This window comes from Eucyclogobius newberryi, unplaced genomic scaffold, assembly GCF_026437365.1.
Source record: "Eucyclogobius newberryi isolate DKJ021-1_F unplaced genomic scaffold, fEucNew1.0.hap1 SCAF_13, whole genome shotgun sequence".
In the NCBI taxonomy this organism is placed as follows: domain Eukaryota; kingdom Metazoa; phylum Chordata; class Actinopteri; order Gobiiformes; family Gobiidae; genus Eucyclogobius; species Eucyclogobius newberryi.
The window spans coordinates 17,667,578-17,688,099 of NW_027315757.1; the positions used below are offsets into that span (position 1 = coordinate 17,667,578).

A 20,522-nucleotide genomic window follows, 5' to 3' on the forward strand; every position below is an offset into this window, starting at 1 on the left:
TACAGACATAAAACATTTGACTGTTTATTAAGATAAGCTACCGTATTTACCGGACTATAACTTGCAACTTTTTTCATAGTTTTGGCCGGGGTGCGACTTATACTTACATCTATACTTATATACTTAGATATTATTTGTTATTTTCACACTTGCAACCGCATTTCATACTCCAGTGCAACTTATATATTTTTTTTCTTCTCTATTATGCATTTTTTGGCTGGCGCGACTTAAAATACGGTAATAATATGAATCAACTTAATCCATCTATCGGACTTTTTGAATTATTTTTTGTTTCTTTTTAAGGCCTGTTGGTGAGTGTCCCTTCTTTTTACTACAACTTAAATCAATGGTCATAATAATGCAACTTAAACTACTGTAGACGTTTTACGCAGCAGTTGTAGTACCTGTGGTCATAGCAGTTATTTTTATAAGTCTGTGTGTACAAAAAACAACAGTATTTGCACTTGCTGTATTGGTATTAGCAGCTGCTTCAGTAAATAAGATGCCCTACTTGAGTAAACTTGAACTCCTCGTTTCATCAGAGGCTGTATTCTACGTGCTCTTAGATGAACGGTGGAAAAAGGCACGTTGCAAAGACCGCAGACTCTCTCCACACACTTTTGTACAAGTTTAGCACAAGTTTAACGTAGTCATGTATGTTTGCCACTCCACTCCATGTTGGGTTTAGGAAATATACACGTCGCGCTGGATTATTCTACTTTGACTCATCACATGCCACGTGCCACTGTGACTTGTTTACTTTAGATAAAAACATGAGCAGTTCCACGTCTTCTCTCAAGCGTTATTGTGTAAATCTCAAATCTAATCTCACTACTCCATGAAAGAATCTCAATTAGGCGAGACGAGTTCATTTTCTAACACAAGGCAATTCAAAGTGCTTCACAAAACACGAAAAAATGCATTAAAATCACAAAGACATGACAGAAATCACAAAACAGTTGAAGACTTGAAAGAGAAGAGTGCAAAGAGAATCCTTTCATATGCACAGCTAAACAAAACAGTTTTTAGATTTGAACATTGTCAGAGTAGAACCTGTCTTAATAATATACGTTTCCCAGAACGCACCTGAGGGTACTGCATGGTTTCCATGGTGCTGTCGAAGGCTGAACGCAGCGAGGCAAAGCTGATCAGGACGTCCACATCGGGATGCTTCTTCATCGCATCGCTCATGTTTTTGTACACGGGGACCAGGATCTCCTTATGGCCCCAATAAAACTTCTGCTTGTGGTCCCCGCTGTAAACAACAGACATACAAATAATATAGTTTAAGTAAAATAGCAACTTGTGAATTTAAACTGAAATGGGTGGATCAAATGAAACATAATGACAACAATTGTTTCAGTAGTCAACAACTCAGAGGAAATTATCATGTATTTTGTAAACTGAGACTTTTAAAATACATTATTAACCAGATAAAGGTTGAAATATGATGACTGAACATTTACAGATGACGTGTACTCAGAAATGTATACTTTTTTGACATTTTGATTTGATTTAATATCAAATTTATTTATTTTATAAAAAAAATATGATTGCGATTTTCTAGTGCATTAGTTTTGATTTATTATTTCGATTAATATTTGCAGCCCAACTTCAAGGCTTGAAATATGACAGTGTTGTGAAAGCGGCGTTTCTAGACATAACACAAGATTACATTTATTATATGAAATGATAAATACTGAATAATAAAGCTTTTAACCTCTTAATACACATTTGTTTATGAGGAAGATTGAATGAATATCTTAAGATTTTTTATTGGTCAGAATCAGAAAAGTGAAAAAATAAAGCAGAAACTTGCTTTAAATAAAAAAACTATGCTAAATAAATAAATAAGTAGAATAAGTAGAATAAGTAGAATAAATAGAAGAATAAGTAGAAGAATAAGTAGAAGAATAAAATAAATAAAATAAATAAAATAAATAAAATAAATAAAATAAATAAAATAAATAAAATAAATAAAATAAATAAAATAAATAAAATAAATAAAATAAATAAAATTAAATAAATAAAATAAATAATATGAGAACATAAAATGTGAAAACATAAATTGACTTAAATATATGAATCTGCCCGTTTTACTCCTGTAGTCAATATTTTCAACCATCATTTGCCGGTACTGTGCATATACAATAAAAGGATGTCTTTGATTACATTAACATGCCTAACCGTCGTTTGTTTTGCATTAACACGTACGTGAAAGGGTAGACCATGGCTGCGACGGAGGGCTCGCTCCTGGAGCAGACGTAGTCAAAGTCCATCATGCCCTGCACGGCCCGCGTCTGCATCCCCCACACGATGGACTTGGTCTGCTTGGAGAAGAGCGTCGTCACCTTGGCTACGAAAATATGCATGAAGAACAAAAAACATGGGAGAAAAACATCACTTTCAGTTTCCTTTGCTTCGGCACAAATCAGACAGCAAATAAAACATGAACTACGTGTCATTATTTTTAAACCAATGCCACGTAATTGCAATGTCTGTATTTAGTGTACAGGGGGCACTGTTCTCCTCATATTGAAGATCCGTACAATTCGTTCATTTCTTACCTACAGGCCCTGCCGCCTTAGACTTATCAGCAGAAGGTCTCTCGACACCTTTGGCTCGATTTTCAGAAAAAGAGGCCGTTCTGCTCGATGCTGGGGTCTGGCAGCGAGAAGAAAAAGGAAATAAGTCATTCAGTTTTTGATATTAACCGCCAAAAAAACAAGGCTTTAATCAATTATACAAGCTTCGCACCACAGATTCATTATTCCATTACATATATAATGACATAATACATTCTTAACCAAACCCAGCGGTCTCAATCCACCGTGTTTTGATTACTACTGACGACGGCGGGCCAAAGTGCACATGTTATTTCTACTTTCAGTTAGACGTAGGTACAGTATGTGCACACATCCACTTTGTTAAGAGCCTTCCTGTTACACAATCTTAATGGAAGCCTTGGGGATAACGGGAGCCGGTCAGATCGCTGCACTTATCCACAGAAGAAGTCACTGCGTTTCTCTCGTGCATTTCACACCACATTTTCATCAAAAACCGGATCATTATTTGATTTCTGGACTTTGGATTTCCGATTGTTCAGAAGAAAAAAATATATGCAAAAGCTAAAGTATTCAAGTGACAAAGACGTATATATAATAAGTGGAAGAACATTTTTTATTTGCAAGTAGTTGTTGAGGTTTTCCACTTTGATAATGACTATGGCTGTCTGTCTGTAGTCGTTTAATTGATCGAGAAAAAATCCAAAAGTTAAAGTTTTAAAGTGGCAAAGACATGAATGAAATAGAACATGTTAAAGATTGAAAGATTAAAGATTAAATTCACTCTGAAAATCCACAAATTAACTAATACATGCAACCATTTCTTGTGCACGAAACCGCCAAAATCAGATCTAATTATTGGTTTATCTGAAAATTCCAGTATCTGATTTATAAATATATACCCAGTCTTTTGTGTACTTTTAGCAGTTACAGTGAATACTAGTCGTTACAACGTTATAGTAGTAGTAGTACTAGTACTAGTTCCTGCAGTGTATAATAAGTAGTAAAAAAAATGGAATTAGCAGTAGTTGATGAGGTTGTCCACTTCAGTAATTACGGTCTATAGTTGTTCAATTGATTAATGAGTCGACAGCTTCTTAGTCGACCAAAATTTGCATTGATAAAGTCATTATTTTATTTTGATTATAAAGACATAGGAAAGGTATGGGGCGAGAAAGCTGAAGATTTGGGAGCGAATCGTGAGATTTTTACATATAAATACACTGTCTTCTGGTACTTTTCCTGTATAAATAGTTGTTTTTGTATGAACTAAACTGGGACTAAACCTGAAACAAAACCTGGGCTGGACCAGGACTTGACAAGGATAAAAACGGGACAAAACCAAGTCCACATCAGCACCAAAATAGTCTCACTTTCAGTCCTAAATTGAGCCCAACGACCCTTATTATGTGCTCCCAACAGTACTGTATTGTTTGTGATTTATTGTAAGAGTTTTAATTAGAAACAAAGCCCTATTTTTACACTCTTTTACGCTCCATAATGGCCGACTCCATTTGAACACACTTCCCCGGACCACCCCGTGCGATCGCTGGTCTCATCGAGCTTGCGCGTTTACCGATGAGGCCCCGCTGGTGTTGAGCAGGAAGTTGGCGGTGTGGGCGGCGACCGGGGGCAGGTTGGGGATTGGTCGATGTCCCAGCGCCATGCCAACGATGGCCGTCATGTGAGTCTCTGTGCCAAACACGTGAATGGGGATCCCTGTGGTTTTCCCTGCACAGGACAAAGGACGGAGCGCAGTTAGACACAAAACAGAGGACCGGCTCAGACTCCACGTTATACAGCGATTTATCGTCTCGCAAAGAGTGAAAAATATACAAACTGGGCTTAAAGTTTATGGGAAATTTTATATTGAGACACATGAATAAAATCCAATAAAGTATTTAAAGAAAATAGCAAGAGCGTTGAAAAACGGAAACATACCAAATTTGTTTAAAAACTTATTTTGGTATTAAGATTATTATTCAGATGATAAATTATAAGTCAATTACAGTAAAACAGAGGGATTGAGAAATGTATTACAGTTTTAAATATCACGGTTTTTGTTTTTGGTAATTTCACAACCCTAATGTCAAAATGTTTTAGACTATATGTTGCACCTTTTTTTTCATAGTTTTGGCCGGGGTGCGACTTATACTCCAGAGCGACTTATATGTGATATTGTTCGCTATTTTCACACTGGCAACCACAAGAGGGCGCTCTAGGCTCTAAGCGACGCAGAAGAAGAATCTGCACTTCCTCTACCTCCGGAGTTTGTGGAGTTGTTTAGAAGTGACACAGAGGAAGAAGAATTCAATGGATTTAGTGATTTGGGGTAAAACTGATGCTTTGGTAAACTTGTTAGCATGTTCTTTATGCTATAGTTATCTGAATAACTGTTCATATGTTACGTTAACATACCAGACACTTACCACAGTTCTGTCTGTGCCTCATGTAGCTGAAGGTGTTAGCGTTAGCATACGTACACCTATTCACCACGTTCTCTAATCTGTTATTATTTTAAACTGCATTTCAAGATTAAATGTCTGTTCTTGGTCTTGGATTTTATCAAATCAAAACTGCGACTTATACTCCAGTGCGACTTATATATGTTTTTTTCTTCTCTATTATGCATTTTTTGGCTGGTGCAGTACGGTAATCGGAATTATTCAAGACCGTTTTTGTCACGTTTGCTTTTATTTTGTGATTTTTAATGATCGTCAAACTGTGATGCTTTTTTCTTGCAATAATTGTGACACTAAAATGTGACATAGTGACATAATATTGTGGTGGCGAAATGGCGGGACATAATAAAACGTAGACGGACGTACCGACTTCCCCCATCACCCGGAGCCCCTCCTGGTAGTTTGGGCCTCCACGTCGCACAAAGATCTGGACCTCGTGCTCCTTTAGTTGCTGCTGATAGTCCCTTATGGCTCTTACGATCCCCTATGCACAAATAAGAGGTCAATTATACTGTATATTAGCAAAAATATGAATAATTAACAATAAAGTGCCCCCTACAGGTCGGACGACACATTAAACCAACATGCCGTTAAGATAAATATATTTAGAATTTTTGCTAAAAATTATGAAAATATTATCACAGAATAGCACATTTTTTAAGTTTACAATTTCACTTCCTGTTTGTGATTGATGACATCACACTAGGAAATCACCCAGTATTACCGAATACTTTTATTTGACAAATAGAAATACATGAGAGCAGCTTTATTTGGTTGAATTCATGTTTAGAGAGTCAAAAAAGTTGTTTCTTTGTGTAATTTATGCATAAACTTTGACTGGATTGAGCGTTCCTATTGTGATGTCACTTCCTGTCATTTTCTACAGATTTTCCCAACGACAGGTATAAACACACCAAGTAAAGTCAAAATTAGACAATCGTAAAAACCTGTCACGGGCACTTTAAGTCAATGTGTAGATGAAGTACCTTAAATGTCGCTGCGACGTTGGTGAAGTTGGCAATGCTTCCGCCGATGATCAGAACTTTACCTGGACGAGATGTCAAACGCACGTGTGATTTTTGTGTATTTCTCACAAATGTCGGGAGCGGCGTGACCTCCTCCTACCGTCTTTGTGCTTCTCCCTGGTCATGAGGGAGAGGATGGTCTTGGCGTAGTCGTAGGTTTGCTGTTCGCTGGGCGCTCCGGAATACTCCCCGTAGTTGGCGAGTTCGTCCACTCCTCCCAGGTCGCAGATGGTGTCGCTGCGAATGCGACCAAAGGACAATAGGGTCAAAGAAAAACTATTAACGATATTAGCGTAAATGCGTTTTTACCGATGTTTTTTTATTTGTGCATTGTGCAGTTTTTGTCGTGCCGACTGAATAACATTTCTACAAAAGGTTTAAGGAAAGTCTCCGACCATCTGCGCTGAAGTAAACAACGTAAACTGTGGGGAATAATTAGTAACGGCTCGTGCGTCTGCCTGTCACGTCAGACGATTCCACACACAAGAGAAAGGCCTGCTCATACCGCCAAAATAAAACAGCTAAAATGGTAAAACAAGACGATATATTTCAATAAAACGCACAATTATTTCAAATTTCACTCAACATTTTGCCCATTTGTCCCTCGTTAGACAATTTTTCTAAAGTTTATAATCATACTTCCTGGTTGGACACGGGCAGCAAATATGGCTATGGTACAGGTGATTCCACAACTGTTACCGAGCAACCGTACTGTAAACAAGAGCCAAAATCCATACAAACATGACACAGCAGTTATGATTTGACAATAATACCATGCAACATCTTTATTTTGTTGAATGCACATTTTAACCGTCAGAAAAGTGCAAAGAGTGTGTTCAATGGCACGTCGCACATTGATGACATCACAGAGGGATTCAGCTCTACTTCCTGTCTTTTTAAACTTTTGATTTTCAAACTTTCTTCACAAACTGTTGCTTAACGTAAGTACAACTATGATAAACATTTACCACAGCTTCTATAACACCAAACTATGTCATAAATACAAAAAACAGGAGAAGCAGAGTTTAAAAGCTGCATAAAAAAATCTATCCTGGTTTACTGACATACGAAATGGGGCTATTCTGTTGTTGTGAAAAGTGTATTTGAAATAAAGTTTAATTATATCCAACCAGTGGAACCACTTCTACAACATCAACTAACCTCATCACACTTTATATACATTTTCTCCATATGTTCATTGAAATTTGGATGTGTTAGCTCAACAATGACAAATACATAAACAAAGTTATACAACATTTAATTCATATATTTACACAAAAATTTATCTATAAGTGGCTTGACATATCATCATGTTTCGCTTTTGGAATAAAACATATCGCCATAAGGATTTTTAAAGCAATTGGACATGTTTTTTAAGATAAGGAAGCAACCATAAAATTAAAGCCGCAAGCGGCATCCAACCGGCCTTCCGGCTCTGCTCTCTGCATTTTACAGAGATGGCGCTAACGCAATTGTCTAAGAACTAAGACAGCGACACATTGGACATGTACAATGCTGTGCTTAACCAGTGCAAATGAACACAAATGTCGGTCAAATGTCCAGCTCCAGCGCACAGAGACCGTGACACTTGGAATAAAAATATGGATAACTTTTGATGCTCCGCTTGTGTAGATTATTTTCCCAAAATATGAGCTTGATCGAGCTATTGCCCACAGAGGAGTTCATTAAAGTGTGAAGCATAAATGTGAACATTTCAAGGATTTGGCGTTTTTCCCATTTGTGACAGTATATTTGCAGCTCCACAGCACAGAGACCGTAGCACTTAAAATCAAAATATGGATAAGTTTTGATGCCCCGCTTGTGTAGATGATTTTCCCCAAATATGAGTTTGATCGGACAATCGCCCTAGGAGGAGTTCGTTAAAGTGTGAAGCGTAAAAATGTGGTGATTTGAGCGATTCTACAATTTTCCCATAAGGATATCATGGGATGTTTCTGTCATCGCTACGGTTACGCCGTACAAAATATGACTTTGGCTCTCATACTTTTATGATCGGGATGGCAAATTAGAATTTTTTTCAAAATGTCATGTCATTTGGAAAAACTCTTGTTTATAGGCCACTCTGAAGGCCAAATAGTCCAAATTCTGCGAAAAGTCTGCGGCTCAGCTGCACAGAGACCGTAAATGTTATCCAATAAAATTTGAATAACTTTAGATGCCCCACTTGTCTAGAGGAGGTACACTGATTTTGAGATCGGTGGGCCAAATGCACTAGGAGGAGTTTGTTAAAGTGTGAAGCGTAAATGTGAACATTTCAAGGATTTGGCGTTTTTCCCATTTGTGACAGTATATTTGCAGCTCCACGGCACAGAGACCGTACCACTTAAAATCAAAATATGGATAACTTTTGATGCCCCGTTTGTGTAGATGATTTCCCCAAATATGAACTTGATCGGGCAATCGCCCTAGGAGGAGTTCGTTAAAGTGTGAAGCGTAAAAATGTGGTCATTTTAGAGATTTCGCTGTTTTCCCATTTGTGACATATATTTGCGGGTCCGCCACACAGAGACCGTAGCACTTAGAATCAAAATATGGGTAACTTTTGATGCCCCGCTTGTGTAGATGATATTCTCCAAATATGAGTTTGATCGGACAATCGCCCTAGGAGGAGTTTGTTAAAGTGTGAAGCGTAAAAATGTGGTGATTTGAGCGATTCTGCGATTTTCCCATAAGGATAACATGGGATGTTTCTGTCATCGCTACGGTTACGCCGTACAAAATATGACTTTGGCTCTCATACTTGTATGATCAGGATGGCAAATTAGAATTTTGTGCAAAATATCATGTCATTTGGAAAAACTCTATTGTTTATAGGCCACTCTGAAGGCCAAATAGTCAGAATTCTGGGAAACGTTTGCGGCTCCGTCGCACAGAAACCGTAAATGTTATCCTTAAAATTTGGATAACTTTAGATACCCCACTTGTCTAGAGGACGTACACCGATTTTGAGGTTGGTGGGCAAAACGCCCTAGGAGGAGTTTGTTAAAGTGTGAAGCGTAAAAATGTGGTCATTTTAGAGATTTCGCTGTTTTCCCATTTCTGACATATATTTGCGGGTCCGCCACACAGAGACCATAGCACTTAGAATCAAAATATGGGTAAGTTTTGATGCCCCGCTTGTGTAGATGATATTCTCCAAATATGAACTTGATCGGACAATCGCCCTAGGAGGAGTTTGTTAAAGTGTGAAGCGTAAAAATGTGGTGATTTGAGCGATTCTGCGATTTTCCCATAAGGATAACATGGGATGTTTCTGTCATCGCTACGGTTACGCCGTACAAAATATGACTTTGGCTCTCATACTTGTATGATCAGGATGGCAAATTAGAATTTTGTGCAAAATATCATGTCATTTGGAAAAACTCTATTGTTTATAGGCCACTCTGAAGGCCAAATAGTCAGAATTCTGGGAAACGTTTGCGGCTCCGTCGCACAGAAACCGTAAATGTTATCCTTAAAATTTGGATAAATTTAGATGCCCCACTTGTCTAGAGGACGTACACCGATTTTGAGGTTGGTGGGCAAAACGCACTAGGAGGAGTTCGTTAAAGTGTGAAACATAAAAATGTGGATGTTTGAGAGATTTTGTGGTTTTCCCATAGGGATAACACGTGAGGTTTCTGTCATCGCTACGACTACGCCGTAAAAAATTAGGCATTTTTGTGATTGGCTTTTGTGATTGGGACGGCAAAATAGAATTTTGGGTAAAGTTTAGACAATTTTGGTAAAACTAATTTTTGACCTTCAATGTTAATTTAAAGGTCACTCCGTAGGGGGCGCTATCGCGGCCATTTCAATTTTGTCAGGCTAAACTGGTCCAAACTAGAAAGTTTAACAACTGATTCAAATTTGGTCCTAATCGGACTCGTTTTGATCAAATGGGAGCAATTTTTAGATTAGCAATATCCCAAAATAAGTGGTCCAACTTTGCGGCTGCGCCGCACACAGACCGTAAAAGGTATCTCAAAAAATTGGATAACTTTAGATGCCCCACTTGTCCAGAGGACGTACGCCAATTTTGAAGTCGGTGGGCAAAACGCCCTAGGAGGAGTTCGTCAAAGTTTGACGTGAACAAAAGGGCTAACTCAGCTTGTTTTCATTTTCAAAGGAAGATGGCGGGCATAGGGTAAGTCTGGGGGCGTGGCCACTATAATATATATTTTTTTGTCCTCAAGAGAGGAATGCGTGTCCCGAATTTCGTAGCTCTATGACAAAGTTGACCTCGGGGCGTCTCCCATAGGCGCAATGTATTTTGACTTTTGTCGGTGGCGCTGTCGCGCCATTTTTTAACGAAAAAAAAAAATGGCTCAGAAAAAACAAAATTTTTCGCAGATTTTGAATTTTGGGTAAAGTTTGGTGAGTTTTTGAGCATGTTCAGGGGGTCAAATTAGAGCTCAAAAAGCAGAAGAACAAGAAAAATAATAAAAATTAAAGCCGCAAGCGGCATCCAACGGCCCTCGCGGGCCGCCGGCCTTCCGACTCTGCGCTTTTGACTTGATAAAGATGGCGCCCTTATTGTGTCTTGAATAAAAAAAGAACTTGACAGACGGCGACACATTGGACATGGCCAATCCAGTGCAAATGAACACAAGTGTCAGTCAAATTTGCTGCGCCGCCGCACAGAGACCGTAGCACTTGGAATAAAAATATGGATAACTTTTGATGCCGCGCTTGTGTAGATGATTTTTCCCAAAGTAAAGCTTGATCGAGCTATTGCCCACGGAGGAGTTTGTTAAAGTGTGAAGCGTAAATGTGAACATTTCAAGGATTTGGCGTTTTTCCCATTTGTGACAGTATATTTGCAGCTCCACGGCACAGAGACCGTACCACTTAAAATCAAAATATGACTAACTTTTGATGCCCTGTTTGTGTAGATGATATTCTCCAAATATGAACTTGATCGGGCAATCGCCCTAGGAGGAGTTTGTTAAAGTGTGAAGCGTAAAAATGTGGTCATTTTAGAGATTTCGCTGTTTTCCCATTTCTGACATATATTTGCGGGTCCGCCACACAGAGACCGTAGCACTTAGAATCAAAATATGGGTAAGTTTTGATGCCCCGCTTGTGTAGATGATATTCTCCAAATATGAACTTGATCGGGCTATCGCCCTAGGAGGAGTTTGTTAAAGTGTGAAGCGTAAAAATGTGGTGATTTGAGCGATTCTACGATTTTCCCATAAGGATAACATGGGATGTTTCTGTCAACGCTACGGTTACGCCGTACAAAATATGACTTTGGCTCTCATAATCAAATCAAATCAAATCAATTTATTTTTGTAAGGCCCAAAATCACAACAACAGTTGCCTCTGAGGGCCACAGGGAGAAATGAATCAACAATGTCTGTGGTGGCGATGAAGTCAGACAATGTCTGTGGTGGCGAGGGACGATGTCCCAGGGTCCTCTGTCCTTAGACTCTCCTTCTCGGCCAGGAAAAACTACAAAAAAAAACCTCTTTGGGAAAAAACCGTAGAAACCTGGAGGAGTTCCAGTGAAGGAGAGATCCGACTCTCACAGACGGACAGACGGACACAAGGAGACTGGAGCTGGACCCACTCTTCAGGCAGAAGAGGGACCGACTGAGGCGAACTGGACCCACTCTTCAGGCAGATGAGGGACCGTCTGAGTCGAGCTGGACCCACTCTTCAGGCAGAAGAGGGACCGTCATACTTTTATGATCAGGATGGCAAATTAGAATTTTGTTCAAAATATCATGTCATTTGGAAAAACTCTATTGTTTATAGGCCACTCTGAAGGCCAAATAGTCAGAATTCTGGGAAACGTTTGCGGCTCCGTCGCACAGAGACCGTAAAAGCTATCCTTAAAATTTGGATAACTTTAGATGCCCCACTTGTCTAGAAGACGTACACCGATTTTGAGGTTGGTGGGCAAAACGCACTAGGAGGACTTCGTTAAAGTGTAAAACATAAAAATGTGGTAATTTGAGAGATTTTGTGGTTTTCCCATAGGGATAACACGGGAGGTTTCTGTCATCGCTACGACTACGCCGTAAAAAATTAGGCATTTTTGTGATTGGCTTTTGTGATTGGGACGGCAAAATAGAATTTTGGGTAAAGTTTAGACAATTTTGGTAAAACTAATTTTTGACCTTCAATGTTAATTTAAAGGTCACTCCGTAGGGGGCGCTATCGCGGCCATTTCAATTTTGTCAGGCTAAACTGGTCCAAACTAGAAAGTTTAACAACTGATTCAAATTTGGTCCTAATCGGACTGGTTTTGATCAAATGGGAGCAATTTTTAGATCTGCAATATTCCAAAATAAGTTGTCCAACTTTGCGGCTGCGCCGCACACTGACCGTAGAAGGTATCTCAAAAAATTGGATAACTTTAGATGCCCCACTTGTCCAGAGGACGTCCGCCGATTTTGAAGTCGGTGGGCAAAACGCCCTAGGAGGAGTTCGTCAAAGTTTGACGTAAACAAAATGGCTAACTCAGCTTGTTTTCATTTTCAAAGGAAGATGGCGGCCATAGGGTAAGTCTGGGGGCGTGGCCACAATAATATTTTTTTTTGGTCCTCACGAGAGGAATGCGTGTCCCGAATTTCGTAGCTTTACGCCAAAGTTGACCTCGGGGCGTCTCCCATAGGCGCAATGTATTTTGACTTTTGTCGGTGGCGCTGTCGCGCCATTTTTTAACGAAAAAAAAAATGGCCCAGAAAAAATCTAATTTTTCGCCGATTCTGAATTTTGGGCAAAGTTTGGTGAGTTTTTGAGCATGTTCAGGGGGTCAAATTAGAGATCAAAAAGCAGAAGAACAAGAAAAATAATAAAAAATATAGCCGCAAGCGGCAATGATCGGCCCTCGCCACGCCGCCGCCACACCGCCGCCACGCCGCAAGAGGAGGGGGCGCTAACGCGCCCCAATTGTCCTTTTATCACGCCTACTGCTGAATCTGTGACGCTGTCACATGTTCTCCCCTTTGTTTTACCATCAAAAAGCAATTTTATTTTGAATTCTTGGCAAAATGTGCGGCTTTGCCGCACAGACACCGTGACTCTTTGAATGAAAATGTGGATAACTTTTGATGGTCCTGAAGATGAGTCTCACCAAATTTCAGGTTAATAGGGCTGACGCCCTGGGAGGAGTTTGTGAAAGTCTAAAGTGTAAACATGTTCTGGCCCCATTGGAATAACATGGGAGGTTTCGGTCATCGTTACGGCAACGCCATAACAATTATGACATGGGTCTCATTGACTTTTTTGATGGGGATGCTAAAATTGAGTTGTGTGTCAAATTTCATATAATTTCGCAAAACTAAACATTTAACCTCCATATAAAATCTGTAGGGGGCGCTGTGGCGCCAAATGAATTTATTTCACTTCAAGTAGGTTTAGGGCAAAGAGTTTAACAACTGATTCTAATTTGACGCAATTCGGACTTTATCTGCGCAAACGGCAGAAATTTTAAATATGGGAGATTTCTGAAATTTTAGTTACAGTTTGCGGCTTCGCCGCACAGAGACCGTGAGAGGTATCAATGTAATTTGGATAACTTTTGATGTCCCACTCCTCAGTAGCATTTTCACCAAATTTCAGCTTTTTAGGGCCAACGCCCTGGGAGGAGTTCGTAAAAGTACGACGTTTGGAAAGACTCCGAAGTCATGTTTAGCCATTTTTGAAGCAATATGGCCGACATTTGGTTCGGGGGACGGCGTTGCCGTAATAATATTTTTTACTTCTCTTGTCACCATCTACCTCTGCGCCAAATTTCATGATTCTACGATCAGATTTTTTTTGGGTCATTTCCCATCTCTCAATGCATTTTTGGTACATTTGGTGGCGCTGACGCGCCAATTTTTTTTATTTTAGAAAAGGGAAATAGCCAGAATGTAGAGAGGCACGATTTTTAGAGGTGTGCAAATTTTTGTGACTTTTCGTCAATGTTCACTGGGTGAAAAATAGGGGGGTTGGTCCCGAGAAGAAGAAGAAAGAAAGAAAGAAAGAAAGAAAGAATAATATTCCGATGCGAAAACAATGTTTCCCATTTTTCAAATATCATAAACTATACATTTTCGGAAAGCGCTCGCGCTTTCCTACCTCATGGTGTGGGTCCCTGGTCACTGACGGGTACTTTCGATAATTTTGAGTGGGCTCCGCCCACTTTGTGTTTTTGGCCCTCTATACAGTAATAATGTTCAATTTTTGCATTACATGCTTATATGCACGGAACATGCAAGAGATGGGGAACGTATTCGTGAGCTACTTAGCGCAAATGAGTGCTTTATATGGGGATGACGACCGCGAACGGTCGTCATCCCAATGTAAAGTGCTCGTTTAGTGCGAACTTTTGCACGGGCTTCGCCCGTTTACAACGGTAATGTTCCATTTTCCTACAACTAATTAGTATGCACGGGGCGTGCATGAGTGGAGGAGTGCGTTAGTGAGTGTTTGGAAGTGGGCGAGCGCTTCGCGCTCGATTTCGTGCGCACTACGTGCGCACTTTCGCAGCCGTGCTTTGCACGGCCTTACGAGATTAATAGGCCTCTCGCCAGCTTGTGGCGCTCGGGCCTAATAATAATATTTTTAGCAAAAACAATATAGCCGTTTCCACTATAACAACAAATTATACATCGTTTGAAAGCTCTAAGCCTTCCCCATGCCGCCATGGGGTGGAATCATCATTACGAGCGCTTACGCGCTCGTCACTCCCTATTCCGTCGGGATGCCCCGCCCATTCCCCATAGACTTCCATTGATTTGAGCAGATACAAGCATGGCCCATGCCTGCGGCATAGATTCTCGCGTACGGGACGATGCCAGGAGGGTTTTTGGAGGAATGCAGCGCTTCGCGCTGCTGTTGTCAACAATTAGTGAATGGGCTACGCCCATTCACTAATTGTTGACTATTTCTGTCATAGCAGGAGTAAGTATGCATGATCCATGCCTTCGGCATGGGCTAGTTCACTGTACTTGCCAGGGGCGACGGGGTACCAAACATGCGGGCTGCGCCCGCATGTTTGGTCAGACAGTTGCAACGCGTTGCGGGAGCAATAGGCCCTCCGCCCTGCTGGGGCTCGGGCCTAAAAATAATAATATTTTTAGCAAAAACAATATAGCCGTTTCCACTATAACTACAAATTATACATTGTTTGAAAGCTCTAAGCCTTCCCCATGCCGCCATGGGGTGGAATCATCATTACGAGCGCTTACGCGCTTGTCACTCCCTATTCCGTCGGGATGCCCCGCCCACTCCCCATAGACTTCCATTGATTTGAGCAGATACAAGCATGGCCCATGCCTGCGGCATGGATTCTCGCATACGGGACGATGCCAGGAGTGTTTTTGGAGGAATGCAGCGCTTCGCGCTGCTGTTGTCAACAATGAGTGAATGGGCTACGCCCATTCACTCATTGTTGACTATTTCTGTCATAGCAGGAGTAAGTATGCATGATCCATGCCTTCGGCATGGGCTAGTTCACTGTACTTGCCAGGGCCTTCGGCAGCGTTGCGGGAGCAATAGGCCCTCCGCCCTGCTGGGGCTCGGGCCTAATAATCTTTCTCAATTTTGAGCCAACTTAGACTAGAGATTTATAATACAAAAAACTAAAACAAAAAAAACACACAAAAGAGTCTGGTATAGGAGCGGGCGATTGTGACATAAATTAATTATCAATATTTTCTTTGGACAATATCATGTCAATTCAACTGAAATCTGTTTCATAATAAGGTTTAATTATTCTAAAAATTGTAAAATTAAATCACAAAAGTGCAGAAATGTCACTGTGTGCTCTTATTTGAAAGTTTAATCAAAAAAAGAATAATCTCTAATCAGCTCTTTTTGTAGCATTATTTTATTCTAATCTTCTAAACAACATTCACAATATTATCTAGCATCTGACACATTGCCCACTTCTAGTCGACATCATTCAGTCTGTCAGTCAGTTGAACTATATTCACAGTAGAGTTTTCTTTTGTGTTTTGTGTTTTTTGTCTTTAGCTGGTGTACCTGTAGACCACTGAGGCTCCTCCCCCGGCCACCATGGTCCAGATCCGCCCTCTGGGGTTGAGCAAAGTGAGTTTGAGACTGGCTCCGCTCTTTGCGTCCAGGTCGGCGATGTACGCCTCCTGCAACGGACACGACATCCACGGATCAGCCACGAGACGAGAGTTTACATACTTAAAAGCGCCTATGACAGGGTTTTTCGATGTTCAAATTTGGACTTCATTTGGTGTTTTATACCTGTTGTACACATAAATTATAATGTTTCACCAATCGAGCAGGTATTTGAGAAGGAAACATTGAAAAATCTGTACTAAATGACAGGAAGTGACATCACCCATCACATATTTAGAATTCTATAAAATAAATTTTACAAATTTTATCACAGAATAGCACCATTTTTAGCTTTATAATTTCACTTCCTGTTTGTAATTGATGACATCACACAAGGAAATTACCCAGCAAACACTGGGGAAAAACTCAAAACTATTTTTTTTTATTTGACAATTAACGTTTAGAGAGTCAAAAATTGTTTATTTGTGTAAATTATGCCTAAACTTTGACTGGAATGAGTGTCCCTGCTGTGATGTCACTTCCTGTAATTATTCTACAGATTTTTAAATGTTTTCTCCACAAATACCTGCTTGATTGGTGTAAAACTATAATGTATATGTACAAAAGGTATAAAAACACAAAATTAAGTCAAAATTTGAAAATCGTAAAAACCTGTCATAGGCACTTTTAACATCAGATTTATTCAAGTAAAGCTAAAAACTGCCATATATTGAATTCCTGTTTAGTTTACGGCCCATTTGAACGTTCAGTCCCTCTTTTGGGTTGTTGTTGTTGTTGTTTGGCGCAGCTGTTTGCGTCCTGTAAAATAGAAGTCCCCGGCCGTCCCTCATCTCCGCTCTGCCCTCTTCCCAATTAGAGGCGCCGGTCTGGAGCCCAGAACGCACCCGGAACACATCAACCACAACCAGCCCAAACATCTGGAGGGGATATTCTGGTGGAATCAGTTATTGGCAAAGTGTGCAGGAGATTGATGGCACACGCAGATGGTCAGAAGGGCTTTTACCGTCATTGGAAAGGTAAATAAGGGAATTTCAGAGTCAGCCATTGGTTAAATAGTTTATTATAAAGCTAGTGTGAATTAGCATGGTCATAAAACTGATATTTATTATAATTGTGGCATCGAAACTGGTATGGAGCTTTGACATTTCCAGCATTTTAACACAAAATGTTGTGTTTTTATATTTTTTTTACTGCAAAATCCAAAACTACCGTATTTTGCACACTATAGGCGTACTTAAAAGCCTTTCATTTTCTCAACAACAAAAAATACAATACAATATAATAAGTCTTTTTAGTTTAATCTATCGTCCGAAAAAGACTAAAATATGTTTTAGTTTTTTTATCTGGCTGTTTTTGTCACATTTAACATTATTTTGTCTTTCAGAAAGTTAAATTTCATAAAGCCGGACAAAACTTGAGGAACAGTAACAAGTTAGATGATGGAAATGAAAGAAAATTGAAGATTTTACTGTTTCAGTCATCGTGAATAATCATTAAATCGTGATGTTTTTTCTCACAATAATCAGAATACAAAATGTTATATCGTGACATCCCCATTTCCTGATGAAATAAAGATAAAATTATCTCCATTTCCTTATTTATTCGATATTGACATAGCAATTACATGTACATTACCTTTCAATGACACCTGTCCATAGGCTTTAAGAACAATTCAATAAAAAAATAAAAAAACATACAATATCAGCACTTTCACTTCAAACGCCAATATAGTTTCAACAATTGCATTAAAATATTAAAACATGTGTTGCCTATGTCGTCTCAGCCTCAGCAGAAATACGAGAGACACATAAGTCCAAACTTGTTACATATCTCGCGTAAGAAGTGGAAATAACTACTCTGACTTCCAAACATCAGGCGCCGCATGTCGTCTCACCTCGGGATAGGCCTCTCTGCCGAACGGCGGCGGGAACTCCACGTCGCCCCATTTGGACTTGCAGATGTAGTCGGCCGTGGCATCGATCTTTGCCGCCATGTCCAGCACGAAGACGCTGTCCTTTGTGACCACTGAGAGGAACGAAACAGGAAGAGGATCCAATGGAATGACCGTTTGTTTATGAGCTAAATCGCACTTCCTTTGTTTACTTCTGAATGTCAATAAACTGTATTTCAGAATCAGAAAAAGGTTTAATGCCATTGACAAAAACTAAAACTCACAAACAAGGAACGTTCTTTAACAATAAGGTGCAAAATGAAACAATAAAAATACCAAAATATTAAAAAATAAAAAAAAATAAAGGCATGAATAAAAAATGGGGTTAACTATTAATTTGAGTAAATAAATTAAAAAGAAAAAGAAAAGATAAATATTATCACTATTATTATGCCAAAAAATAGCCTATGATTAATTATATTGATTAATAATACCCTAAAATGAATCACCATCAAATATTACAAATTATGTACAAATAAAACATGTAAACATAGCATACTTGTATTTTTATGCTAGTTGGCTCCAGCTTTTTTATTATCATTTTATTTTTTTAGAATCCTGTGAAGTGAGAATGGAGGAATTGATCAGTGGATTTTAGTCATTAATCAAGTTATTAACACAAATATTGCTCAGAATATTGCTTATTCCTTCGTGACTCCTACTAAATACTTTGCTTTGGTAAGTAGTAAAATACTGAAGGTCCCAAAGGCTGTGCTGAAGGTGCAGGAAGTGTTGTTGTGCACGAGGAAGTGTTTGGTTTCAGATGAAAGGAAAAAGCCGCTCTCTCATTTTCAGAACATCTGCCAGAGGCCAGAACCGCAGCCCAATTATAACATCGTGAGTACATCAAACAGCGTGTGCATCAATTATTTAATTTAAGTCTCTGTCAGTGTTAAAAATGAACCTAAATCAACACGTGACTCATGGTTCCAACAACACTATTATTACAAAATTATTCATGAAACGTCTGACGGCGTCTTTATTCATGTGTGCCCAGTACAATTGTGTGGTCAGAAACGTACCCAGAGGATTGATCTCGAGGTAAGTGAAGAACAGGGAGTCGTACAGGTTAAAGAGTCCCACGATGAAGCTGGCCAAGACACTGGGCGACAGAAAACAGGAAATACAGTCAAAACTTTGATTACAGTTTGAATACACAACAAGGCTTCACACGTGATTGGGATTATATCATTGGATTTATCGAGGACGCAATTAACAAAGCAAATGAGATAATAGGGGCAGATCAAGTCCGGCCCCTAGTCTGGCCCCTAGTCCGGCCCACAGGGATCGGCTCACTGGGATCGGCCCACAGGGATAGGCTCACAGGGATCGGCTCACTGGGATCGGCTCACTGGGATCGGCTCACTGGGATCGGCTCACTGGGATCGGCTCACTGGGATCGGCTCACTGGGATCGGCTCACAGGGATCGGCTCACAGGAATCGGCTCACTGGGATCGGCCCACTGGGATCGGCCCACTGGGATCGGCTCACAGGGATCGGCTCACAGGGATCGGCTCACAGGGATCGGCTCACTGGGATCGGCTCACTGGGATCGGTTCACTGGGATCGGCTCACAGGGATCGGCTCACAGGGATCGGCTCACAGTTGTCCTGTCCGTACGGTTCACTTGCACGTCATGTGTGCCCAGTCATACCAGACCAGGGACTTCTGCTTTGGTGTGGATTAAGTTAAGTGGATGATAAGCGTGACCGCGCCCCTTAGTAACCATTTACGGTGCGTTCACATTTGCACATAGATCACATCCAAAATGGGATTAAATTCAGAGCCAATTCTGAATTAGACCAGGACTAAATCAAGTCTATATCTGGAAAACACTGGCCTCAATCCAAGCCCCAACGAGGACAAGTGTGAACAAATCTTTGGACCCCATTTAGTCCTAAAAGAGTCCTGGTTTAGTCCAGAATATATATATACTGTATGTATCTCTGTGTTACTACAACTTCTCATTGCGACGCACTGGAGACTCCACAATGAAGACACAGTAGGAAACAAGCAGCAGATGAGAAGATGGACGATGTAATGTGCCTCGGTGTTTTGTACCCAATTTAAAGCGTGACAAACTGCAGGTGATAAAAGCTGAGATACTGTTAGTCTGGAGCGGGACGGGCGGCGGCGGCGGAGGAGGATGAAAAACACTCCATGCTTCAACTGTCACAACAGCAGTGGGAGGAGGAGAGAGCGGGGCACACTGCCTGTCCCCGCTGTCACTTCATCAGAGCCGGAGGTCTGGTGTCGGGGGCCGGTCCCGTCTCCAGGGAAACCACCGCGACTACCAAAACACTCTGTGACTCAGCCGCTCTCCAAATGTCCCCCCAGAACGTCCATTTCAAAAGCCACGGTGCACAAAACACAAGAAATGGCAAATAGGATTGAATAACAAAACATATTAGTGACATAAAGATCTACTTCTTCTAATTTATTCCTTGTTAAATCCTGGTTTAGTTC

The 20,522-nt window shown here is 40.3% G+C and overlaps 2 protein-coding genes across 2 annotated transcripts in view; one reads left to right on the forward strand and one right to left on the reverse strand.

Moving 5' to 3' along the window:
* nkiras2 (NFKB inhibitor interacting Ras-like 2) overlaps window positions 1-20,522 on the forward strand; it is a 99,443-nt gene that overhangs the window by 13,010 nt on the left and 65,911 nt on the right. The gene's annotated exons all lie outside the window — the stretch shown is intronic.
* Window positions 1-20,522, reverse strand: part of aclya (ATP citrate lyase a) — a 47,371-nt gene that overhangs the window by 10,477 nt on the left and 16,372 nt on the right. The window contains exons 6-15 of the mRNA XM_072442770.1: window positions 19,078-19,157; window positions 17,999-18,129; window positions 16,036-16,154; window positions 6,152-6,288; window positions 6,013-6,074; window positions 5,393-5,510; window positions 4,141-4,295; window positions 2,568-2,664; window positions 2,215-2,356; window positions 1,087-1,255 (exon numbers count right to left, since the gene is read on the reverse strand). Of these exons, the coding sequence (XP_072298871.1) occupies window positions 1,087-1,255; window positions 2,215-2,356; window positions 2,568-2,664; window positions 4,141-4,295; window positions 5,393-5,510; window positions 6,013-6,074; window positions 6,152-6,288; window positions 16,036-16,154; window positions 17,999-18,129; window positions 19,078-19,157 (1,210 nt within the window). The remainder of the gene's footprint in view (window positions 1-1,086; window positions 1,256-2,214; window positions 2,357-2,567; window positions 2,665-4,140; window positions 4,296-5,392; window positions 5,511-6,012; window positions 6,075-6,151; window positions 6,289-16,035; window positions 16,155-17,998; window positions 18,130-19,077; window positions 19,158-20,522) is intronic.